Here is a 25,125-nt window from a genome sequence, read left to right as displayed (position 1 = left end):
TTATAATTAGTTTTAAATACCCTTTCTTTTGTTTAGATAATTTTAAGAATTAGAGGTAAGATACAAAGATAAAAAGCTAGCCGTTCTAAATTGGACATTTGGTTACCTGTTTAATTATAATTCATTCACTTCAATATTTTAAAATATTTTATAAGGTGCTATAAAAAACCCAACACTATCCAATCTCGACTGTATACTTTGCCAACTATTATACCCCATCAAAAGGTGTCCACACCTGCTGACCTGGCATTAATCCGCCGTGGCTTGCAGCTCCAGCAGTCCGCTGCGATTGGCAGCCACTGCTTCTGGTAGTTGCAATTGAGAGTTCGAACCGCGAGGTTAATGCTGCCAACGCAAACACCACATGATGATGCACTCCAGAAACAGATCGTGGACTCTGACCCTGCTGGCGCTGGGCGCGGTCCTGGCCACTTCAGCCGAGGATGTGGCGCGGTCCAACCGGATTGCGGCACCGGGGGAGCCACTCTACTACCTGATGGCGGATGCGGGTCCTTTGGTGACCCCCAATGAGGCGCTGAAGCGCACGAACCGCTCGCTGCTCAAGTGGTGGGATGATCTCTTCCCCCGCAACAACAACAACTGCTGCAACAACAACAATAACAATCTGCTGTATCCGACAGCTCCACTGCTCCCCGCGCCCGCTGTGCCCAACAGCTGCAACGGCCTGCAGCTGCAGGATCTGGATCCTTTCAAGCAGATGAAACTCTTCAAGAAACTTCCCGAACTATTTCCCACAGCCAGTCCATGTGGCCAGTGTGGCGGCGGATGTGGTCAGAACAACTATGTGGCACCGGCACCACAGAGTCCTTCCTACGGCGGTGATGGTTACGGCGTCCTGCCCAACAGTGGGTACACCAAACCCGATCCTGAGTACAATGGACCCGGCGATGGGGATGCGGGCTATGTAGCGCCGGCAGCTCCTGCCTACGAAGCTCCAGCACCACTTGCTCCAGCCTACGAAGCTCCAGCACCACCTGCTCCTGCTTACGAAGCTCCGTCACCACCAGCTCCTGTTTACGAAGCTCCGGCACCAGTTGCTCCTGCATACGAAGCACCTGCTGCTGATTACAGTGCTCCCGCTCCACCAGCTCCCACCTATGAGCCACCAGCATCCGGCTACAGCAAGCCGGCACAGCCAAGTTACGCTGGAGCACCACCGGCACAGATCGTTTACCAGCCCATCATCTATCTCTCCGCTCCACTGGCATCGAAGTCGTCCACCCTGGTGGAGTACGATGACCAGAAATATGCCACTCCAACAGCACCATCGCCACCGCCACCACCTGCTCCCGTTTACGAGGCGCCATCGCAGAGTTGCTACCAACCGGCGGCTCCTCCTGCTCCCAACTATGCCACGCCCTCGTGCCAAACGCCCATCCGCCTTTCGCTCATTGATCAGCCATATCGAGTGGCTCCGGAACTGTTCGAGGAATACAACTACCGCCTGGCCTTGGCCTCCCAGAATATTTTGTAGTTCTCTAAACGACCTGATGCTTGACCAATCTGTAAATAAAAGTCTTCTAATGATTTCTGGTTTTATTCTGTTACATTGGGTGAAAGATTGTTTAAAACTTAACAACTTATAAGCTGATACAATCTGGTAATATAGTTCTCGATAAATACAGCTTACCAAGTAATAACCATAAAAAGATCTGAGGTAAGTAAAATGATGTAGAGAATTGAAAATCAGCGTAAAATATTTATTGATTTTAAGTTTGCAAGACAATAAATTTTGTATTATTTATTATTTTATTAGCATCAGCGATAATTTTCAGACTCACGCTTGTTCAACACTTTTGCAGTGTATTCAATTAAATAAAAATTTTTTTATTTGTCTTTATCTGTTTGCTTGGTTTTTATTCATTACTATTAACGTTATACCATTAGGCTAAAAAATGAGATGAATATTTCTTATTGATAGGATTGTTGGAATTAAGCTAAAAATAATATCTTAATATTGTATGTTATGTTTAACCTCATTTGCACTTTTATTATAACGTTAAAATGCAGTGTTACATGTAGTCTATACAGCTTAATTTGAATAATGAAAAGTTTTTAAAATAAAATATCAAACCAATAATTATTTATCACCGACTTGCCCATTTTCATACAAACATTTTAAACTATTTTCTTTACCAATGCGATGCATACTTTTTGGAGAAATTCAATGTTGATAAATGATAACAAGATAAACGAACTAATACTTTTTGTTCAGTGTAGCCCAAATCGACGCATATTTTTTTTAGCAATAATGCAAGCGCGCTAAAATATTGGGTCATTTATGAGCATTAAAAATTGGACTTTACGTTACGTCGAAATCTTAATACTCTGCCTGTAAAATCATGACATCTTTATAAAAATTCGCCTAATTTTTATAGCGCTAACTAACATTTTTCTAGAACTTTTGTATGTTGTCTATAATATAGATTTATAATAAAGATCTATATAAAATTAATTTCGATATTCCAAAAGTTAAAACGAGGCTATCACAAATATTTGCTGTATATCTTAGCAAAGTACTAGGCAAAGAAATATAAATATGAACATTTAACATTTTTGTAATATTAAGCTATATATTACACCAAAAAATAATTTAAAAACATGTCTTGGAAATAATAAAAACGCGCCAGTTTTATACACAGTATCTATGAGATATAAATTTGTGTGCCTTTGTAAACACAAAGATTGCAACGTAATTATCAAACAATTGGTTTTCAAAATATCTGCAAGATACACATCTTCTTGGGTTTCGACGCCGCCTGTTTATACAGTTGCGATCTCTTTGCTTTCCATCGGAGTTATCACCATGTGTTGGACAATATGGTGGGTCTTTGCAGTTCATCCGCGTGCCCCTTCCCCTTGCCCCTATGGACATTTCCTCCCCCTCCGCGAACCGCAAAGATTCCGTGATGACGTCGGCAACAATTTGTGCTGGCTGAAAGGCTGAAATCAGTCAGTTGGTCGCTACGGCCCCTCCTCAGTTTTCGATTTCGGATTCAAATGCCATGGCAAATTGCAAACAATGCGCCCAGACTTCCTCTCCTATGCGGGAACCAGGCGGCCTGAAATGTGATAATCACCCAGTGATTGGAGCCATCCCATCCGCAAAGCCAAGCCAGCGTGGCCATGACCATGACCAAGTGAAAGTGGCCGCTACATGCGCCCATCTCGAGGTCCAGTGAGTCAGTCCACGCCCATGTGGTCATCACTGGTCGTAGCCAGCCGATGCGGTTACTTCCTCACTTTGCATGTGGCACGCATTCCTCCTCCGCCGGCGATCATCGCGTGCCGCCTTACATAATTTTTAATAGCCGTTGAGTGAGCGAGAAATACAGCTAATTAATTAGCGCTAGCTCTGCCACAAGATTGTTGCACAGCACTCACATATGACGTACGTACTATTGTAATCATTTTAGGTCCCCGCAATATGAGTTTATGACGGAGACTCGAGTTCTTAGAATTATTATCAAATACTTTGTGTTTGCAGATTATGTTGCAGATGGTGGCATTCGGATTGTAGTCAAATGGTAGTTTTTACTATAAAATGCATTGATAGTCTATCAGAATTTTATTAATTAATATATATGAGTTATCTAAGGATTTTGTTTATGAATGCGATAGTTGGATCCGATTTGCTATAAAATAACTATATCATCATTTTCGTTGGCTTTTTATCTTTATCATTTAAAATCAATGTACTTAAATGATATATGATTCTTAAACAGCTCGAATGTCTACTTTGTTGAAGCTTAAGCATAAAATCAGACAGGTGTCTACAGAATATGATAATAAATAAATCCGACAAGCAATGTACATATTAATACAAAATAATGCAAGCAAATTAAGCGAAATATTCCTTGATCGCTTAATACATTGATATTAAAATGTCTATTAATTAACTATTCCAAAACTATTTATGTATTTCCGTGTTTTCAAACAGCAATCAATATTAAGCTTAGAATACAAAAAAAATAGTTTTATTTTGTTGTAGAAATTATGTCATGGACACATATTATAATATATAAGAAAAATGTAATGTATAAAGAACATGTTTAGACAATTTATTGTTTATACTTAGAGGATTACAATTAGTAACTTGAACATACAGTATTTTGTGCCACGGGTCACATCATTAATTACAAAAGTCCCAAGTCTGGAATTCCATTTCTTAATATTCTTTCTTCGAAAGGGGGGCGTGCTCTTTTCTCACTCCCACCACTTTGAAAGTGCAACGCACTAGATACCAACCACAAATCGCCAACCTAAACGTTCCTCTGCCCGCTGATGACCCCAAAAAGCTGTCGATGTGGAGCTACTAAAGTCAGCGGTATACATTTGTCCATTGGGCTGATGGAGCAGAAAAGTAATCAAGGCAAAAACGAAGAGTAGACCTAGCCATTAAGTTCTGAACGTAGTGCTAACTAGGCAGATTGGACACCTATAAAAGATGGCCAATTGAATGGGATTGGCATCAGTCACCTTTGGTAACTACCAGCAGCCCAACCAGCTCCCATCCGCCTCCAGCTCAATCTTCAACCACCAACAATCAAGATGAAATCCTTCGTGTGCATCGCTCTGGTCGCTTTCGCCGCCGCCGCTCTGGCTTCGCCCACCAACGTGGCTTCGGCCACCGGCTCCACTGGCTCCTCGGTGACCACCCAGGACGGAGAGCTGGAGGGAGTGACCGGACAGGGATTCGGTGACCTGACCCGTCTCCGCAAGTCTGCCTACGGCGGCAGCTCCGGCGGCTATGGCGGCTCCAGCATCCCAGCTCCTCCCTGCCCCAAGAACTACCTGTTCAGCTGCCAGCCCAACCTTGCCCCCGTGCCATGCAGCGCTCCCGCTCCCAGCTACGGATCCGCCGGCGCCTACTCCTCCCCGGTGGCCACCTACGTTGCCCCCAACTACGGCGTGCCCCAGCACCAGCAGCAGCTGTACAGCGCCTACGTGCCCCAGACCTATGGCTACCAGTACTGAGCACCTGCTCCGACTGCGACTGCGATCATCGCCCAAGGACCACGAACCGACTGCCGAGAAACATAAGCTTTGATGGATTTGACAAAAAATATACCCAAAAATATGTACTGCAATTAAATCACTAAAAAAAAGCTAAATCATGAATTGTTCTTACTAAGGGTATAACTAACTAGTTTCTAGCAACCCAAAACTTCTTGGGATATGGGATACCATTCTGGTACCACAGATCAAGACTAAGATAATCATAATAACGATCCAGTTACTGATTTTGGCAACAAGAAAACACCTCTTCGTTTTCACTATTTTATTCTACCAGGATATTTTTTGAGAAGGATTGTTCTTTATGATATAACTATAACTTTATATATTAAAGGACCGATGAATAACTATTTCTTTAGACATCCACAGAAATGAAGCATTTAAATATATTTTTTTCACTTTCTTTTTATTATATTACTAAATTACTGATAAATATTATATACTAATAAACCTTAATCTTAATGGTACAGCTTTTTGTGTGTAAAGAGATTAAAAATGGTGATGTATGTGGGTTGTTTTAAAAATCATTGAAGCAAACACAATATTTTTATTATCCAAGTACTCAAAATATTAACCTGTACTCAAATTAATTTCTTCAATATAACCATTTTAAAATCGCTAGCTATCAAATTCATATAAAAAGGAAATGTACGTTGATGCATTTGGCTACTCCCTCCAGTTTTTCCCAATCCGATTAAATCTACATCCGCCAGATACAGGTGATTGCAACTAAGCAAACTTTCAGTTTTTAACCTTTCTGCCAAGCTGCTCGTTGTGGGTCACTGAACTGCAGGAAATGCTGGTACGAATCAAAATAGTTATTAAAATGTACATAAATGTATATTTTAACTAGAAGAAATGCTTGCGACACATCCGAATCAGCGACAAAGCGGAAAAATGAAAAGTGCAAGCGATTGGGTAATGCGATATCGGATCCCATCATCAATCGCTTGACTGGGCGGTCAGCCTACAAGCCGGAAAGCAGCAGTGGCCACAATGTGCTGACCTTCGGGTTTCAGGTGCTCGTAGGGTTTCCGAGCCCAGCCAAGTAGTGACTTGGGCCCTCGCCCAGCGGATTAACCCCTTCCAACCCATGGCCCATTTTCTCGAACTTCCAACTTCGCCCCAGTTGTGATCCCACTCGCCCTCTGGAATGTGCGACCAAGTGACCCAGTTGTTGGGTGTTACCTTGGCCATCTCCGTTTCCGCTTCGTTGTGCACTTCTGGTGGCATGAGGTTATAAAAGCCTCATGAACAACGCCGCATCTCGGCTTTCTCAGCTTGCAACGCCACCATATCAAGTCAGCATGTGGAAGTATCTCGGATTCTTTGCCCTTTTGGCCGGAGCGAGTTCTCTGGGTCAGCAGGCTGGTTTGGAAGCCTCGACCTGTGGAGGGAGTACAGGGTGCTTGAGGAGCCTGCCCTCGAGATCATCAGCTGTCGAGCAATCAGATGCGAATCTGAATCGTAGGAGGAGACAACAGCAAATCGTACAGGAGGTAATCGTGGAGAACAACTTTGGTGGTCCTGGGTTCGGAGGACCTGGTTTTGGAGGTCCTGGCTTCGGAGGCCCTGGCTTTGGACGTCCCGGCTTTGGAGGTCCCGGTTTCGGAGGTCCCGGCTTCGGAGGTCCTGGTTTTGGACGTGGCAAATTTGGCTTCGCTCGCAGCTACGACCAGGATGAGGCCCAGGTACCGGCCCAGGGAACATACCAACAACAAAACACACTCAGTGAAGTTCCTTCACCAGCTTGTCCAAAGAACTATGTGTTCTCCTGCGAAGCGGTTATCAAGCCGGTTCCATGTGGGCACAGCTCATATTGATCAACTAGCTGTCCGTAATAAACTGAAACTTTAAACAAGATATTTCAATCTTTTTAATTTTAATTATATATTTATGACTTCTGTTGGGAACTATTAAATATAAATAAGATTAGAAAATTGGGAGCAACTTTTGGTGTCGTTTTAATCTTTGCTAAGACGTCAGATATATAGTATAGAATACTTTTTCCTGAGTTACTTGACTTACTGTAATCAGTAATTAATAAGATATAACTATTCCAAATTGGTATAGAAGCACATTACTCCTTTTATATGATTTTGTTCTTTATAAAAATGGTATACTAGTAAAACACAAAAGTCTTAAATTTGTTGCATCATATCGGTAATAATTATATATATTTAAGTTATTAAAAGATTTCAGAGAGCTGAAACTTTTGAAATAGCTTGAAGAAACACAAAGTAATAGCCCAAATCTGAAAAACCCTTCATTAAAATATCTAAAATGTTTTTTATGAAAGCATTACTTTATTCTAAGGTTCAGATGTCAAGTCAAATTCGGTTGGATCCTTAAAGTTCGCGGACGAAGGGGACGGCGTACTGGGGCACGTACTGGGAGTAGGCACCGGCGGATCCGTAGGACTGAGCTGGGGCGGAGCAGGGCACGGGCTGCAGGGAGGGCTGGCAGCTGAACAGGTAGTTCTTGGGGCACGGCGGCGACGGAATGGAGGCGGGTGCGGAGTAGGCTGGTGCGGCCGGGGCGGAGTAGGCTGGGGCAGCGGGAGCAGAGTAGGCAGGAGCAGCGGGTGCGGAGTAGGCGGGAGCAGCGGGTGCGGAGTAGGCTGGGGCAGCTGGAGCAGAGTAGGCCTGGGCAGCGGGAGCAGCTGGGGCGGAGTACGATTGGGCAGCTGGGGCAGATCCGTATCCTCCGTAGGCGGCACGCGACACACGGATGTTCTCGGCCAGCGGGGCGGGGATGAGGATGCCCTGAGTGGGCTGCAGCTGGATGGTCTCCGAGGACACGGCGGACAAGGCCACGAGGCCGGCGATGAGGAGGTGACCAAAGTTGAATGCCATTGCGGATGGTTCTCGAGCTGTTTCTACTTGCTGCTGAAGTGACGAACGAAGGCTGACTGTTGATTGGAGCCTCCCAGCCAATCCACTTTATAGCCCACTCGGAAAACGCTGATCGCACTGCCGGAGTAGAACGACAGAGTTCGGAAAAAATGCAAATGGAAGCACCGCAGCTCGAAATCTGCTGACCACCTGCAACCGGCAGTCGACTTTGGAGGAGGGTATTGGGTGCCGGGTTTTGGCCAACCAGCTCTCTTCGCAAATGGCTAAGACGATGACGTTCTGGTTTCTGGTCTTGGCTCTGGTGACCTTAAATTCAACCGGGCCATTCTGGAGTGCAGGGGCTGCCGAAGTCACTTCCGCATCGATGTTACAGTTTCTGGACCGCCACAATGGCGAAGGCGACCACAGTTGGTCCCACCTACTGCCCACAAACTTCTACTCCGAGATGAACCAGCAGTACTACAGGAGATTCCGGCGACAGGCTGGCAGAATGGACACCTTTGGATCGGGAAAACGGCAGCAGTACCCTTTTGAATATGCTCGATATGTGTGATAATAAAAGCAGCCCAGAATAATCTTCAGTTTTCTTACTCCAATTTGTATCCTGGGTTCTAATAATACGTACCCATTTTATTCATATACCAAATTTATATCTAAATACCCGTACTCGGTCCCGTACTGGCCACCCGTACTGGTCCCGAGAATTTTGTGCTAAGTTTCAAGTGTCTACCTCAACTGTATTCAAATTTTCAACAGTTTTCCATGGAAATCTGTCTATCGATAGGGGGATTGTACGAACCCATAGCGCATGACCGCAGTGGTAGCTTTGACGTCACCAGGACGAAGGACACAACAAACCCCCGCACAGTAAGCACGCAACAAACTGACCGAAAACAAGCGCTTGACATTTGGACACCGCCATGAAGCTAACACTGCGACGCTACTCCTGGGTGCTCTTCTTTCAGTTTGCCCTTCTGGGAGTGGATCTCTTTTGCCACGCCTTTGGTCCTTCGCTGGCCAGAAACCGATTGCAGACAGCCATAATTCTCTTTGTGTGAGTATCTTAGGGAATCAAGGAGATATCCTTTCTGACCACTGCACGTTACCACAGCACTCAGGATGCCCTGATTATCGCGGAGTACCTGCTGTTCACCCTCGCGCTCCACTCGACGTGTGTATACCAGGTCGGCGCCTCGCACATAATCCTGCGGAACTGCAAGCTCTTCATGGCCAGCATTACCATCTATTTCCTTCTGTCCGCCTCCCAGCACTTCTGGATCATCTACCAATACCGTCAGCCGCCAGAAGAGGACGGTCATCATTGGCCATTGGGTCTGTTTGCCCTATCAGTGGCACAGCGCATCAGTGAGTCCCAGAAACATTCCTTCAACACTTATCATAATACCCTCCCCTTCCACACAGTGTCGGTATTCTATTACTACAGCTCCAAGTCGACGGCTCTGACCATGGCAGATCCTCGCTTTAAGGAGGAGCATCTTGACTGGATCGCAGATCAGCTGGGCGATAAGTAAGACGCCGGTTAAGTGGACACTTCGATGAGTGAGTCAGGATAAGAAGTGTAATGTATATAGATAGATATATGCTAGAGATAGATGAAGATATCCGATTTAAAACAGAAATGAAAAACCACTATGCCGGAATTATCAAGTAGATAGTACACTAACAGATAAGTCGAAAATAAATCCGACCGAGTTTATGACTCACATGTGAATTTTCTTTCATTAGCAAACAAAATTCCTTGACAATATTGTAGTTCTTTTGTTCCCAAAAATATGATGTATGTGTAAATAAAAGTAAATATGTATTATCCACTTACTGATACCAACTATAACTCATCTAACAACAAATGAAACAAGTTAGACGATTTAACTTTGTAATATATGAAATATATTGCAAGGACTTCAAAAAATAATAACCTCTATATTTATAAATATTTACATTTAAATCGTGGTACAGCACCATTTCTTATTGATTGAAAGCTCTAGCCTAAGTTAATAAAACTAATCTGACATTAAATAACATAGTCAATTAAGATCAACAATTCTAAACTTTGCACAATAATTGGAACAGGCTGTATTCAATTTTCTAGGGAAATCCGCTCCTCACGTTCCAGAGAGACTGAATGGCACTCCAAATAGCTGCTCCCATCCTTTTCCGATGACATTCAGGCAACATGCGGCATTGGCATGCGTTTCGAAGTGCAACTGCCATATCTCGCACCTGTTTTGCGTCTCATCAATGAAGTTGATCGCATACTTTTGGTCTGTAATGCGCTCCACGTCCACCAAATTGCTCAGTGGCTGATTAAGGCTAAGTTCTGGTTGAATGGACTTTTCCTGAATTTTGTGTGACAGCCACGTGAAGTTGCTATTTCCTGAGATGTACAAATGTGAGTCCGTGATTAGGAGCAGGGAGGGTTCAAAGGAGCTCTTCTCCTGGTCACAGATACATTGGCAGCTGGGAATCAGGGAGCACATCTTGACTGGTTCGGCCGCAATAGTTTCCAACTGATGGCCAAGTAGTGCTGAGGGCTGATGATTCAGCTTGCACTGCTCAGGCAGAGGAATTTCTGTAAAAAAATACAATTAGTATTAGAAAATAAGGAACATCCAAGAGTTTCACTTACGTTGTAAATAATTCAGTAAACTTTCCGTCCTTAGCATGTCATGCAAGAGCAGCACAAATCCTCCCCAATCCTTTAAGGTGAAGGACAATCCAAGTTTCCAGGGCATCAGATCAATGGCCACCAAACGATTGACTGCCACGCTGATGACCTGCCGCAGCCATTTGGCTACATCGTCGTGAGGTTCTGCAAACGCCTCCATTAGATAGCACTTGCAGTTGGACATTACCACAAGCCCTTCTCCCAAGGATTGCGTCTGCTCATTGTAGATGCGACCTTTGGCCAACCACTTGAAATGCTCGCCATCCTCTTTAAACTTTCGTTGGTAGAAGTAGAGCTTCAGCCGGTGGTCGATATCATTAAAGTCGCTGTAGTTAAACTTGTACGGCTGGGTACCAAAAACAGTTGCCTCCGACTCGATCAACTTCTTTGAGCTGGACATGAGCAGATTGGTTGATTGAAATACAGATGCGAAAGGCAGCAGGCTGGCATCCTCAGCGGTTTTCAAACGGCTATTAGATTCCGCATCCGAACCACTAACTTGGCTGTTTGACGACTCGGTGAGCAGGGAAGTTTGTAGATTTTGTGGCGCATCAGTGGCCTGCTGCTCGTAGGTGGTACATATGCTGTCCGTTACAGATCCCGACGAGCTGCTCTCTGTCAGCGGTACATGGGATGGGACAGCCGATTTTGCAGGAGCCAAGGGAGCTGCAGCCGAAGGTGTCGTAGGCTGAGCCTGCTCCGCCAGAAGCTGACCAAACTCGCGTTCGATGAAGCTCTTTGATTTCGCGATTTCATCGTGTATCGTCTCCAGATGAGGTAGCTGAGATATGCGGCGCTCTTCTGAGGTCTTGCGACTGGCGCTCTGCACGTAGTTCGGATCTAGTACCTCTATGCTGGACTGGCTCGGATTGGAGATGATGTCCACATCACTTTCGTTGGCCCGAAACTCCAGATCCCGATCCGTGTTCGAGCTGCCCACTACGGATTGATTCGAGTCGAAAGAGCTCTGTGAGTTGGTAATTTTTGAGCAAGAGCTGCTCCCATTTAGCGAATTGGCGGAACCTATAATGTTGAAATATTAGTCTGGTGCTCTAATTAACTTAATTGTTTATTAATGGAAGCAGCATTGCTCTCTAAGATTAATAAAGCTTTAGCTAATGCTTAAATTTTGATATATTTGTCGGTATCTACAGGTCTTATAATGAGCTAAATTTTGTTTAAATTTTGTTTCAGTTAATACATAATTTTGGGTACCAAGGATCAAGACGTGCAAGTAAAATTTTATAAGACTTGTAAACGACCTCGTCGTCCAAGAACTATTAGTAAGTTAGCTTATCTTTGCTTCACGTCCAAATGCTGCTTCACATTATGGAACAAAAGCGAAACGCAAATTGTTAAGTGAAATAAAAAGTATACAAATTGGCATATTAACTTTTGGTGGCTTGCGTCAAACTCCTAAGCTTGGGTGTGTTTTTTGCAGTTGTTAGCCTGCAGTTGGCCACTAAAGTATTAATTAAGTTTTTACATCACAACAATTATTATTGTTGTCGGTAGTTGGGTGAGAGAAAAAGTCCAAAAGAACAATGTAAATATACAAAAGTTAGATTGGTTTTGCCATTTTCGATTTGTGTTCGCATGCAAATAAAATAAAAAGAAATAAAAATTAAATTAATGTACAGTAAATATATCCAACACAAACTTAAAATTATACACCAAACACAACAAAAACTAAAGCGAATCTCAAAAAATGGCTCTGTAAAACTAATGAAATGCTTCTGAAACCATAAACTGAACTACAAAAGCAATATTCTTTAGAAATTTTCTAGAACTTCATCAAAGTAAAAAAGAAAACTGGCCAAGGACTTGCCAATGCTGTTGCTTTCTTCCTTATTTGTCGCCGCAGCGAGTTCCTCCACTGGGGATTCCTCCACAATCATGGCGGGTGAAAGTTTGGGCTCTACCACCACTTCACCAGAAGGTTTGGACAAAGATGAGGATAATTCGGTTACTTCAGCCACATAGACACTGCGACAATCCGGACATCGCAATTCTAAAATAAATGTAGTTCCAGCAATAGTTTCTTTAATTTCTGCTGTACTCACCCTTTGTTTTATATCGCTTGCTTTTTTGCTCAATAGTAAACTGCGTTAGGCAATTCACACAGCGATAGATGGATATGTTCATTTCGGTTAGATCACGCTGCGATAGAATGTCTCGCAGTTTCCTTTCCAGTTCCTTCAAGAGAACAAAAAGTGAATTTTCGTTGCCTGTTATTAGAATTCATCAGTTCACTAACCTGGCATAGCGTATTTTCCACGCAATAGATACGCTCCTGTTTATCCTTCCGCATCGTGTCGAAATTGATGCGCAAGGTGTTGGACCTAACACGCTCGCATGACTCGAGGATTTTTAGACTCCATTTGGCTTTCGTCCTATACGGTAAAATAATTGATATGAACATTTTCTCCATTTAATGATTAAAACTTACCTTTCAGTTAACGTGTCTTTTTCGCGTATAAAATTCGATGATATGGTAAGAAACAGAGCTTCGCTCGGTTTCTGTTCATGGTAGACTATGTAGGTCTCCTCATCAGACTCAGCATCGGATACTGCAATGTTTGAATGAGCTTTAGTAACGAGTTACTACACCGATCAACATGTCTTACCCGGATCCTCATCCTGAGCATTAGAGCTACTTGCATAAAGTCTCAACAATTCTTCGTGCCTGTCAGGCGGTCGTTCTTCTGTCGACAGCTCCATAGTGTTGTTGTCTAGACTCTCGTAGTTTGTCTCTTCGCCCTCAGTGCAGGTTTCGTACAGAGTCTGCCCACTTGTGTCGTTCGCTTCCGATTTAATAGGAGTAATGGTGGTGTCGAAGGTGGAAGCTAACAAAACGTTGTTCGTGGGTGTGGAGCTAATGTTGTGGTGCTCAGAGTCATTTTTTGCTTCTGTGGATGCAGATAGTTCGCCTAGGTACTCATTGAAAAGCTGGCGAGACTCATTGCGCTCCCGTTCAGTTGGCTGCGGCGTTTCGATTCCCAGCATCAGCTCAGCGTTGCCGGACTTCAACCATTCATTGCCATAAGTAAGACGTAGTGTCTCGATTTTTTTCTTGGTCTCCAGGTGCGAATTATCCGGTTCCTCTTCATATTCGGATCGAGGATTTGGCGTGGAAACGGATGCTGCGTCTGTATCGATCTCACTGCTCTCTTCTATGTCCACTGTCCTGATCTTACACGAACTTATCCGTTTGCTAGATTGCGAGGTGTCCATCGATTGGTTGTCTTCCAAAGTGTAGTTATTTCCTCTTATAGAAACCGAACGCTGCGAGCCGAAGCTGGAAAACTGGGAGCCGTCGCTGGTGTTTATGGAAGCACTAGAGCTGTTGATGGACATCGAGGTACTCCTGGGCGAGCGGTAGTTAAGACCGCCTATGTAGCGCCACTTTTGGCTGCCCGTCAGCGCCTTCTCCGCCTTAGTTAGTGGCTCAAAGTCCAAGACAAACTTCACAGTTGCGGTGTTCTTGTGCAGATACTGTGCTGTCGCCTGGCGATGTTTGTGATTGCAAGCAAGCGGATTTCCTTGCAGATTTAGTACAATTAGGCTCATCAGTGCACTCAGTGGCAGCAACTGCGAGTGCTCCAACAGGCAGTTGTCGGACAGATCCAAGTTGTACAGAGCGTCCAGCTTTGCCACGTCCAAAAGCTCCTCTACGTAGTTGTTGCTGATGTTCAATAGTTGTAGCCGCTTGCAGGCCTCCATGTGAAACTGTGGAAGGTGCGTAAGGCAGTTGTAGCTCAGGTCCAGGGTCTTAAGATGCGGCAGCCATTTGATGGCGGCCACGCTGGTGAGCTTATTATGCCGAAGGTTTAGGTGTTGCAGGTGCTGTGCGAACTCCAGGGCGGTGTCTACACTGCGCAGGCTGTTGTAGCTGAAATCGGCCGTCTTTAGCTCGTTCCACACAAAGCCATTCGAGTTGTCGCCGCCGCAGCGCGTGATAATGTCGTCCACGCTGGTAAGGCTTTTTACGCAGATCAAATGTTGCAGCTGGCCGCGCAGCGGTTGGATGCCCACAACCTGACAGATGTTGATTTTGTTTACCTCGAGGCGGCGCAGTGCTCGAAACTTCGCTATGTCGATGGCGCCCTCGAAATAGTGTTCGCTGGGAAAGTAGGTCAGCTTCAAAAGTGTCGTCTTCTGCACAAAGTCATGGACCAGCTGGAGGTCGGGGAAGACGCTGGACTTGGCGTTGATGGGCTTGACCACCTGAAAAGACTGCGGCTGGAGGTAACCCGCGCCAGTTCCGATTTCAGTGTCCGCAATCAGGGTGAAGGAGTCGTTCAGCGCCCGCAGCAGGGAACCTGTGCCGGAGAATGTGTTGAGCGATAAGTGATCGAACTTTTATTGGGGCGTAGTAAAGCCCAGTCATCAGCCAACACCCGCATGCATTTAGCATTTTGCGTGCTAGTTTTTGGCTTAGCTTTAGCTCCATCTGCCTCACCTGATAACGTCAAGGTAAACTCGGAGCTCAATATTTTGTCGCCGTTCTGCCGGAGCAGGTTGGCCAGCTCTGTGATCTTCTGCGGATCCATGGTCGATCCCTCTGCTAAGGTCGTGTTTTTATCCCATGCGATTTATCCGGTGCTCTGGTTGACTCCTTGGTGCTGGAACAGTGGAAATGACAGTTTAGTAATCAAGGCTTAGATTCACCAGCTCGGTGGGATGTGTCTAGAATAGATTAGTTCATGCGTCAGGCACAAGTCTCATTTTTCACTAATACTATACTATACGTATTTGCAGACCATTGAAAAACAACAAAGAGAAATATGTATGACGCCACTGTGCTGCAAAATTGCCTGCGTCAGCTTCCATTTAATATTTACATTGTGGATTGGTCTGATTCAACCATGTATCCGGTTGGTCGTCTGCATTATTCGTCGTCTTTAGATTTGTTCGATCAATTAGGGCGTAGGAATATTCCACTTGCAGAATGCAAAAATACTTTTGTTATGCCTCTTCTTCTTGCCAATTTGACAGTAACAGCGAACCCCAGACACTTGGATTTAGCGATGAGTCGATGTGTTTATTTTACTACGATATCGGGTTTTTATTCTGTCTATCGGTATTTGTTGTGCTGCACTTCCTTAATAATTTTATGCATACAAAATTGAGCAGTAATTGCCAAATAAATTATAAACATTTTTCGTAATGCCAGGAAACAAGTAAGATTCATAAAATTGATTTATTTTTCATATCACGCAAAACATTCTTGTTTACATTTTTGTAGCGAATGTTTAATTTTCTTCTTTTGCAATGCAAAATCATCGGATAGACATCGCATTAATATTACCGCCAATTTTAAATATTGCCCATTGCCATGACGCGCAGGAAAGTGAAAGATGAGTTTTAAATATATGTTAATATTTATTGGACCAAATTTACAACAAAGTTCTCAATTCAAAAAATAAACTTGTAAGCAATAGTTGAATTATTAATTAAAGGCGCGCATGTAGAATGTCTACCTAGCGCCATCTATGTATGGATGTATATTTTGAGATATCATCAGATCATCAGATAAACTTATCTTTAGAAAATTATGAATTTACCGCTATCCTGATTCCATTGTGATTATAGCACTGCATACCTTCAAAATAGAAAATAAAGGAACAACCCCCCGTTAATTACTCAGCTTTTTTTATTTTTGCAACGACCTTTGGGTAATCATTTAATTCTAGTGTCTACGCAGTCCGATTAAAATTATACTAAGATTCTCTTCGCTAGCTCCGTCGGCCACAAAATTACAATATATTTGTTAGGTACTTGCGTTTGTTTCTTGGCTAGTTTGGAATTGAAAACAACTAAATTTTAAAATTAAAGCAGACTTTGGTTGTCAGTTTTCTTCTGTGGTTCGTTGGATATGCGTGGTTTTGGATTAAAATCAATAAGCTAACTAAGGCAACAACCTATACAATCCTTTTAGTTAACTGGTTAGAAAATGGAATCCAAAGATTCATTGAGTTGGCGTTGTGCTGAAAAAATACATTTATTCTCTGTGGTGCATAAAAATGTTAAAAACGTCTCAGCTTCTTTAGAAGATTTACAAATTTTGCCTGTGAAGTAAAAGAAGAAAGTGTTTTAAATCACAGGTTTCTCGATCCGTTTCAATTAATACACATCCATTAAAATAAAACACAACCGTGCTTGATTAACTGAAAATTGCAAAATTTATTAACTTTGGAGTTTTTGTACGTACTGCTCTTTGCCGATTTGAAGCTGCCAATTTAGAATGTTAAATGAGTTGGGAACACTTTTGGTTGGTATGTACAAAAAACTTGTATTTAATTTATATTTATTTTAACAATTCCAATTAGGTTCAACAATTATGACACTCTTTGTTTTGGTTCGATTATCTAACACTTAAGCACTGTACACATTGAAAAACACTTGCGAGAATTAGAGGAAATAGAAATGCAGTTGACGTGGAACGACTTTTCTGACTTTATGCATATATCTATATAATGCCAGCTTTATATGCCTTGGTGAAGATGACTGGTTGATTTGATCTATGCGGGTATATATAGTATTTACAATATACATTGACTGATCTTGTTTGGGTGTAACACAGTTTAAAGTTTTGGCGACGGCATGATGGACGTATCCCTATAAAAATAATATAAAAAGAAGAGAAGGAAACTAATTTGTAATGGATGGAAAATAATATTATTTCGATGGATTAGCAGTGACTACGGGATGTAACGAAATAAATGGCTGAATATAACTCTGAAAACGAATGACACTGATGCATGTGAATCGGGATTATGAATGATTTCTTTGGGGAATGTAAAACATTCCCAATGATATTTTCAATTTAAAGAATTTTGAATTTCGCATCGAGTTTTATTATTTAGCACTTTATTAATGTTAAAGTTAAACTTAGTTTAGGTATTAATAAAATAATAATAGGGAAACAATCAAAGAAACAGAAACAGAAGGTGCATCAACTTAGCATAGGAAAAAGGTAAACTTAAAATAAGAAAAGTTAAGGAAACAATAATAAATCAAACGTTAAAGGTGAGAATACAAAGCCAGAGCTCATTTCGGGGGATTTGCAGGAAGGCAGGGTATCAGGATAGCAGGGTAAACAGGCGCAAACGAGACATAACCAATGCAAACGAAACACTTACATATGCTCAGGGTGATTGCGTATGCAATCAATTAAATCATTAGGCTTGAGCTGATTTGTGCATATTTTGTGGATAGCCGTGAACAGGGGGAATCTGCAAGCAAAGAGGATCAGTCTTTAGTTAACAATTCGAATCTTATTGGATTCTAAGCTCAGTCGTACTTGTCCTCCAGACCCTTGTTCTTCAGCATGTAGTTGACCTCCTCGGCAGTGGGTGGGCCCTGCAGCTTCTGGCCGTTGAGCATTTCCTTCTCCAGCTCCTCAATGGTTTTTCCAGAAGTCACAAACGCCTCAGAGACGCGGCGGTTACGGCCACCTGGAAGAGATGCATAGTTATTATATCAAGCATTATAAAATTGTAATTGCCACCTTACATGAAACAAACAACTTAAAATAACAAGCTTACAGTCATAAACAGAACTAATTTGTTCACAGCTATTAGTGTAGGCTAATAAAGCAATTCGCCATTACTGTTGAATGTGAGTCATTGGCAGACTTGTTTTGCCTTAAAATAATAATAGTATTTGACTAGCAGTTTGTTGCCCGTTCCTGATAACCTTCTCAATTTAACCGAGCACCAAACTCACATGCCCTGGCCAGCTTTTGCACTCACCGTAACACGTCGTGATCAGATCGGCCACGCCGCAGCTCTCGAAGAAGGTGGACAGCTTGCTGCCGGGATAGAAGACGTCCACGAAGCGAATCATCTCCATGAGGCCCAGTCGGATGACAGCTGCCTTGGTGTTGTCGCCCAGCTTGAGGCCATCAACAAAGCCAGCGCCGCAGGCCACGATGTTCTTGAGGGCACCGCAGACCTCCACGGCATCAGCGTCGTCCACGACCACCACGCGGAAGTGGTTCGCCTGGAAGAGATCGCGCAGCACCTTGCCATACTTCTTGTCCGTGCAGCCGATTGTCGTTTCGCAGAAGTTGCCCTCAGCCACCTCGTTGGCCAGGTTGGCGCCCATCAGCACGGCGCATGGGATCTGTGATGGAAAGTCACAAGTGGATTAGATATTCTGGCGGTGTCACCTTTGCGACGCTGACTTGCCTTCAGGTGACGCGTGATTATATGCGAGATCAGATCGATGCCGCCGCCCTCGGCCTTGTCGAAGCCCTTGATCAGGGAGATAGCGATGGCATTTGGCTTGATCTTGCCCAGAAGCTGTTTGCAGAAGTTGGGAATGAACTGATGGGGCACCACGAAGATCAGGATGTCGGCATTCTTGGCGGCCTCAACCAGGTCGGGCACGGCAACCTGTGGAATAGGGGCCACAAAGTAAACTTTTCTAATTACTGTGATAAGGAAAAAAACAAAAAAAAATATATAACTCCGATAAGCGTGCTGAAGGTTGAATGAAGGGAACTGCAGACGGATCGCGGAAATCATTTTCCCAGCACGTGTATTCCACTCCAACTTTTGGAGGCTCGTTCCTCAGCTGTCTAGACTATTTAAATCGCGGACTGGCTGGTCAGATCAATCGACTGAGCTTGATATGGGTGACTTTGTACATCAGAGTATTATTTCTCCATATCGCCATGCTGGCTCGCCAACCTGTTTGTCGCATTTGAAATGAGTTCATATTGCTAATGTATTTGTTTTTTCCAACGCGCGACGATAGTGATTATGAGTTCACAAATAAGACCAAAATGGCAAGCAAATGGAAATTTTAAAAGGTTAAGGTATATAGTGTGATGTTGCGCTACTTGCATTTTAATGAGCTTACTGGGGCAATGACATTTAAATAATTGTTATAGATATTGTATTAACGTAAATATCTATGGCTTGACATCGGAAAAAGTAAATTTAACTAGAAAAACAGCTGACAATTAGGAATTCAGGTAATTGAGACTTCTAAGCTATTCGACACGTATTTCGCTCCACACTACGTCAGTAATTCTATACGGGCAAATAAACAGAATTTCCAAACATTTTCATTAGTTCTTTGTTGCATTAAACTCATTAGCTGGCTGACACATATTCATTGCCTTTTGCATACATTTTGCATATCTGACATTGGTGGCGATCATTGCTTATAGATTGCTTTCAGCCTCATTTATCTATTTTTTTTTTTGGCTCATCTGTTGTTTTGATGCCCCCCTCTCCGACGAACGCCGAAAGTCGCTGAAAGTCTGCCAAATTTATATATGCATATAAATTATATAGGCAAACAAACGGTGCGGCATGGGAAAGTGTCGCCCACATTTTGTTTGGTTTCTGTTTTTCACGTTTATCAATCCCCATGCTGCCAACGCATGACTCTGTGTGGCTAGGTTTTTTTCCAAGGCATGGGGCAAACTTTGTCGCGGATGAACTGTTGACTCTCCTTTATGGATGGACTTTATCAGCCGACCCGAACCAGTTGGGCTTATCAATAATCGGCGAACAGAACAGCTCGAGTGCCTGTGGAGCATGTACATGTGTAGCAACGCACCCGTTTCGAGTGGATCGCCTGCTTATCGCCTGCCTGTCCAATTATCGGCTAATAGAATGTTGACGCATTCTGGGCGGCCCTGCGAGGGGGTGGCCCGTTGCACGCCCACCGGCCTTGACCTACGTCAAAGGCACTGGGGCGGACGCGCTCTTTCGGGAGAGCGGAGAGCGCGATGCTGGCCCTGAAAAGTGCAGCAAGAGTGCAAGAAGAGTGCAGTCCAAGTGCAGCCAGAGCGCAGCGTAGCGCAGAGAGAGAGCGAGCGCGGTGTAAAAATAGACGCGGATTCGACCGATTAGATAATTTGGGTCCGCACGGCCAAGATCAAGGTATGCAGCCTTTATGTAAGCGCACGGCTGTTTGTTAACAATCCGCTCCGGCGTTACATAAGTCCACCCCATTGATTGGCAACCAACACTCACCACATTCGGGGGCAGCTTGTGTCCTTTCAGGTACTTGACGTTCTCGTGCGTCTCGTTGATAATCTCCGTCAGCTTCTTGCCATCGATGAGCTCCTCGTAGACGAACATGGTCACCCGCTCCTCGAACTCCGGCAGAGCGGCGGCATTGGCGCCCACGATTTTCGCTATGGCCGAACCCCTGCAAGGACGCAAGGTTTAGAGATTGGAATGTTGGTGGTGGTGTTTGGTGCGGGTGTGGATTTAATGGTTATTATGTAAGTGCATCTGGCAATGGGTAATTAAGTGCACTCACCAGTTGCCGGAGCCCACAATGCACACATTTACTTTATCCGCCATATTTTGTTATTGTTGTCGATGGACTCGCTGATGTGCTTCCTCTTGCTACTTGCTAAGTACTACTTGGCTCCGCGATTTGGCGCGATTAATAAATCGTAATTGTACTGCAAACTGACACGTCGAAACCGCGGCGACTACTGATTCTTGGTTTGCACTCCACACATGCTAATATAAGCAAAACAAGCACTGCGGCCAACAACAAATCGTTGCGATTGCGAAGAGAGAGAGAGAAAGAGAGCGAAGAGAGTCCGTGTGAGTGTGTATGTGTGTGTTAGTGGTGCGATAAGCTCGCAAGCGGGAAATCCGCTCACTTTTCCAATGCGCAGTACATCCTGGTATTGTTTTACCAATGGAAATTATTTAAATACACTTTAGTTTTACTAGAATAGTAAACTCTTTAGATTAGTTCAATTGCCGAACTTTGGAGCGTTGCATCCCTGTTATGTTGGCCAGTACTGTATAACGCCTTTGCGCATTCTCTTGTCCAGTGCTGCAAGGTGAGCAGTTGTGCCGCCAAATTCAAATTGGTATTGTGCATTTGTAGTAAAATTAATATCGTTAGCGGTATTCGTGAAAAATTTGAAAAGCATGCATTCTCCTATTGTTCTTCAACTTATTTCCTTATTATAAATTATTTATTTTTCCTTTTACTATTACATTTTATTGATTTGCCTATTTTGATTCGGAATGCCAACAAATTAGCAAATTGTAACCAAAAACAAGTGCTAATATTTTATAATCAACTGTGTCATCCTTTTGTCACTGTTATTTTTCGGAATAATCTAATTAACACACGTCGAAGATTTCAACAATCGGTGTTATCCGCCACAACTAAATGATGGCCAGCCTCAAGTGGATAGCTATTCTACAACTCTTAATTATTTTGGGTGGTCAGTAATATTACGAAAATTCCTGTTATTTTCTTATAATTATTTGTACGAAACCACTTTTTTAACCAGCTCTTGGGAAAGACGAAGTTGAAGAACTTACCGATGTGGTACAGGAGAAGCTTTATGAGGCTATCTCCAAAACTGGAACTGCGATCAAATCCGGATCGGCAAGTCTTGATAAAGCCGTGAATAACGTTATAAAAATGAAAAAGGGAGCGGCTAAGTCGCTTTTGGATTTAATTAGCCAACGTACCTTAAAGGACGCACCCGCTTCCTTATCATCATGTGCTGAGGGGGCTTTAAATTGTGAAATCAAAGGGGTGCAGGTCACAGGATCCACACAGCAACCAAACACCATTACTTAATATACTTTGTATTTCACGTGAATAAAGCAAATAACTATACAACGCATAATTAACAAATTCAATAATGGATCAGATGAACAGAATATCTTTAAGAAACTAAAGGATAAAAGGATATAACTAAAGGATAAAAGGATTTTCTGTAATCTTAACTTTTCGGTGTCAAACTAAAGGATATTTGTGATAGAAGTATTTTTAGTACGGTCTTGTTAAAATACAATTATTAGCCTTTATTATAACTCCAAGTTAAAGCGTTGCCTGCTATTTACTGCACTTTGTTTGGGGAATTTGTACCTTGTTATCGGTCAATTTGACGAATGGATTTTTTGTATTTAACCGTGCTGCCGGACAAATATCCTGCACGCCTACGCATACATGGATGCAGTCGAGTCCTCTATGCGCGATGGCGTTGACCCATGCCATGGCAGCGATGTTCCGGACTAATACCTTCATGTGAGCAGGACCACGTGCGCTCCTCTTCCTCCTGGAACACCGTCTAACTCCGCTCGTGAGGTGGCCGGGTGGTGGCTGAGTGGCTTGGCGTTGACGTGGCTGTGCTCGGGGTTGCTCTAATTCCACTGGCGCATCCCAGCCTGTTCCTGGTTGTTGCTGCTGTGCACCCGTAAAATTGATTGCGGCGAAAGCTGGAAAGCTGCACGTTATGCTCGTGGCCTGACTTGGTATCTCTGGTCTGGTCTGGTTTGGTCTGCCCTGTTCCGACGGCAGCTGGGAAAGCAGGAAAATGATTCCCGTTCCCGATCCCCACTGTGTTGGTGGGTGGATGTGAGTGGTAGTGGGAGTAGGAGGAACTGGCTGGTTCTCGTGGCGGTAATATGATTTTCTTGCGGAATTTTAAGTGGACTGCTACGTTTTACTTATTTTCTTTTCCTTTTTCGATTTCTTGTCTACTAAAGTTCTTGTACTTCCTGTAACTATCATCTAGTCATATATTAAAGAAATTATATATATACATATATTATATATTATAGGTAGATAAAGTTATGAAATATTTTTAACATTGTGGATGTATTATCTTTGCAAATCCGAGCTTAGCTTTTAGCTGTTTAGACCCACAATCAGTTGCCCATCCATTGTGCCCATTCTATTGGCTTATCCTCTTGTAGCTGCCATGGATTACAGCCGTACACGTGGTCTTTCCATACACACCCGCTGACCTGGAGTACCCGCCATACTAGGCGTATGCGGAAAACTCAAAATTAGCAAACAGCTATCAATCCTGCAGCATGATATGCCGGCCCACGCCCCAAATTCGATGGACAAGTGCCACAATTCACATCATCAAGATTGCGTGGATCTTGTGCCCACACACTCGACCATATCCCATATACCATATAGCATAACCCATAACCCATATCACACATCACATATCCCATATGCAGCCCACCTTTTTGGCCAAGGCTGCTGATTCGCTTGTCATGATGACGATGAGGAGCGCTCCTCGTTGGCGGCGATGGGGGTGCGGGGAATTAACCCTTTTGCACACAGCAATGTGTCTATAAAAAACAATGATGGACATTGGGGACTTGGGCATAGAATAATAGTACATCAAAAATTTTACAGCAACGAAATAAAATCATTTACGCAACAACGAGACCCAAAAATAAATGGCAAGAAAGGAGAAAAGAAAACGAAAAGTTTCAGCCGGAATTTAGCTAAGCTGACGTTTAAATGCCCTTTAGATATAATATTAAACCAAATCATGTTAATTAAGTAAAAGTGTGTTTGTAATATATATATGTATGCATTTATATAGTAGAAAGTAACAATTAAGCGAATAATATCTTACTTAGCTACGCTATAATTAGCCATACGATCTTTGGGTTTTCAGTTTTTGAGGACTTGGTTACTTATATTAGAGTATTCCAGGACTAGATGAGGACATCGCTAAGCGGATGTAGCACGCTTATCCTTTACACACTCCCACTCTTTTGAGCAGGACATCTGGGCATTGGGTTTTACTTGTGCATTATTATTTTTACTTTATTTAAACCACACAAAATACTTAAGACGATTTTGTGTTTTGTGGCCCAAGATGTATTGCCCATGGCCAGCGGCAAAAAGAAAAGTGTGAAAAGAACTGGCAGCGGATGCTAAAACTTTTCCCCCCAAGAGTTGGGCGGTTTTTTTTGGTGGGCTGGGTAGCTGGTGGAGCAGATCCGAAAGGGTAATGTGCAACATGTCCGAGCGGTTTGTGCGGCTGTCCCTCTACGAATTGGAGCTGCCGGCGTTTGCATATGCAAAATAAGAACTCTTTCCTTACCTTTTGCCAAAGACATTTGTCTCAGACAATTGAATCGGGCTCTTTGATGACAGGAGATGTTCGGAGACCGGACATCAATAATAGACGCATAGCGCACATGTCCTTTGAAAAGGATTGGTGTCTGCTGGCAGAATTTATGACAGCTCCGGTTCAGTCCACTTCGCCTTGGTGGAATCAGGTGGTGGTGGCACCATCGCCATCCCCCCCACTTGGACAATGCTTAAGCATTGCGGAATATGCGACAGCATACAAATTGAGGATTTTTATTTTCATTACGCTTTTTATGATTTACATTTTTATTTGCCGCTCGCTTTGTCCTGCAAAATGTTTTCGGCACCTTTTTTTTTATTTTGATGCTATTTACTTAACATCTTTTTGTGGCCCCTCCGCTGCTGCTCTGCAAATAGTGTGGAAACACTTAATTGTTTTAATTGTTTAAACTGGTTAATATTTTCTTCGTTTTGTGCGGCATTACATCCATTAACAGCATTTGCATTGGCTTACAAGGTTTTCGGTTGGTTAGGCGCTTTAATTTGTTTAGTTGCAGCAAACATGGCATCACTCGCTGGGTAATGCAAGTTGCACGGTTCTGAAGTCCAAGTAAATTCAGTTTATGAAATGTTCTCATGTAATTTTATTCGATACTAGATATACTATATTCTTTGAAACAAGAAATATGT

At 43.2% G+C, this 25,125-nt stretch overlaps 9 protein-coding genes and 1 long non-coding RNA gene across 12 annotated transcripts; 7 read left to right on the top strand and 3 right to left on the bottom strand.

Annotated features, from left to right (window-relative positions):
* Positions 1-296: 296 nt before the first annotated feature.
* LOC6731138 (vegetative cell wall protein gp1) lies at positions 297-1,548 on the top strand. Its single transcript, XM_002078260.4, has one exon. It carries the CDS (start codon positions 365-367, stop codon positions 1,493-1,495), a length of 1,131 nt encoding a protein of 376 aa, XP_002078296.1. The 5' UTR covers positions 297-364; the 3' UTR covers positions 1,496-1,548.
* Positions 1,549-4,478: 2,930 nt separating this feature from the next.
* LOC6731137 (vitelline membrane protein Vm26Aa) lies at positions 4,479-5,135 on the top strand. The gene has a single exon (XM_002078259.4). It carries the CDS (start codon positions 4,573-4,575, stop codon positions 4,996-4,998), a length of 426 nt encoding a protein of 141 aa, XP_002078295.1. The 5' UTR covers positions 4,479-4,572; the 3' UTR covers positions 4,999-5,135.
* Positions 5,136-6,159: 1,024 nt separating this feature from the next.
* On the top strand, positions 6,160-6,900 carry LOC6731136 (chorion class CA protein ERA.1). The gene has a single exon (XM_002078258.4). The coding sequence runs from the start codon at positions 6,288-6,290 to the stop codon at positions 6,858-6,860; it is 573 nt and encodes a 190-aa protein (XP_002078294.2). The 5' UTR covers positions 6,160-6,287; the 3' UTR covers positions 6,861-6,900.
* A 421-nt stretch (positions 6,901-7,321) lies between these two features.
* LOC6731135 (vitelline membrane protein Vm26Ab) lies at positions 7,322-7,971 on the bottom strand. The gene has a single exon (XM_002078257.4). It carries the CDS (start codon positions 7,890-7,892, stop codon positions 7,386-7,388), a length of 507 nt encoding a protein of 168 aa, XP_002078293.3. The 5' UTR covers positions 7,893-7,971; the 3' UTR covers positions 7,322-7,385.
* A 138-nt stretch (positions 7,972-8,109) lies between these two features.
* LOC6731134 lies at positions 8,110-8,469 on the top strand. Its single transcript, XM_002078256.4, has one exon. The coding sequence runs from the start codon at positions 8,152-8,154 to the stop codon at positions 8,443-8,445; it is 294 nt and encodes a 97-aa protein (XP_002078292.1). The 5' UTR covers positions 8,110-8,151; the 3' UTR covers positions 8,446-8,469.
* A 165-nt stretch (positions 8,470-8,634) lies between these two features.
* On the top strand, positions 8,635-9,932 carry LOC6731133 (transmembrane protein 138). Its single transcript, XM_002078255.4, has 3 exons — positions 8,635-8,946; positions 9,004-9,257; positions 9,315-9,932. Exons 1-3 carry the CDS (start codon positions 8,813-8,815, stop codon positions 9,422-9,424), a joined length of 498 nt encoding a protein of 165 aa, XP_002078291.1. The 5' UTR covers positions 8,635-8,812; the 3' UTR covers positions 9,425-9,932.
* Positions 9,814-15,615, bottom strand: LOC6731132 (serine/threonine-protein kinase 11-interacting protein). Of its 2 annotated transcripts, XM_016179630.3 has the most exons (10): positions 15,423-15,615; positions 15,041-15,203; positions 13,206-14,900; positions 13,028-13,148; positions 12,836-12,971; positions 12,642-12,774; positions 12,407-12,589; positions 11,972-12,040; positions 10,540-11,601; positions 9,814-10,482 (listed from the first exon to the last, which is right to left on the bottom strand). In XM_016179630.3, exons 2-10 carry the CDS (start codon positions 15,129-15,131, stop codon positions 10,016-10,018), a joined length of 3,957 nt encoding a protein of 1,318 aa, XP_016023686.1. In that variant the 5' UTR covers positions 15,132-15,203; positions 15,423-15,615; the 3' UTR covers positions 9,814-10,015. The 2 variants fall into 2 exon arrangements, with proteins under 2 accessions (XP_016023686.1, XP_016023685.1); XM_016179629.3 differs by lacking the exon at positions 11,972-12,040.
* A 20-nt stretch (positions 15,616-15,635) lies between these two features.
* On the top strand, positions 15,636-16,561 carry LOC123327147. Its single transcript, XR_006541648.1, has 2 exons — positions 15,636-15,761; positions 15,827-16,561. It is a non-coding gene; the product is annotated as an uncharacterized LOC123327147 (long non-coding RNA).
* Positions 16,217-21,362, bottom strand: LOC6731131 (glycerol-3-phosphate dehydrogenase [NAD(+)], cytoplasmic). 2 transcript variants are annotated; one of them, XM_016179628.2, is made up of 7 exons: positions 20,869-21,362; positions 20,577-20,754; positions 18,774-18,980; positions 18,336-18,708; positions 17,885-18,038; positions 17,724-17,816; positions 16,217-16,649 (listed from the first exon to the last, which is right to left on the bottom strand). In XM_016179628.2, exons 1-7 carry the CDS (start codon positions 20,910-20,912, stop codon positions 16,637-16,639), a joined length of 1,062 nt encoding a protein of 353 aa, XP_016023684.1. In that variant the 5' UTR covers positions 20,913-21,362; the 3' UTR covers positions 16,217-16,636. The 2 variants fall into 2 exon arrangements, with proteins under 2 accessions (XP_016023684.1, XP_002078289.1); XM_002078253.4 differs by having other exon boundaries at positions 16,564-17,199.
* A 335-nt stretch (positions 21,363-21,697) lies between these two features.
* Positions 21,698-22,206, top strand: LOC27207569. Its single transcript, XM_016183254.2, has 2 exons — positions 21,698-21,802; positions 21,872-22,206. The coding sequence occupies exons 1-2, from the start codon at positions 21,748-21,750 to the stop codon at positions 22,165-22,167; spliced, it is 351 nt and encodes a 116-aa protein (XP_016023683.1). The 5' UTR covers positions 21,698-21,747; the 3' UTR covers positions 22,168-22,206.
* The last annotated feature ends 2,919 nt before the right edge of the window (positions 22,207-25,125 follow it).

The sequence above is a fragment of the Drosophila simulans genome, chromosome 2L (genome assembly GCF_016746395.2).
Source record: "Drosophila simulans strain w501 chromosome 2L, Prin_Dsim_3.1, whole genome shotgun sequence".
Taxonomy (NCBI): Eukaryota; Metazoa; Arthropoda; class Insecta; order Diptera; family Drosophilidae; genus Drosophila; species Drosophila simulans.
This window is presented reverse-complemented; position numbering and strand designations above follow the sequence as displayed.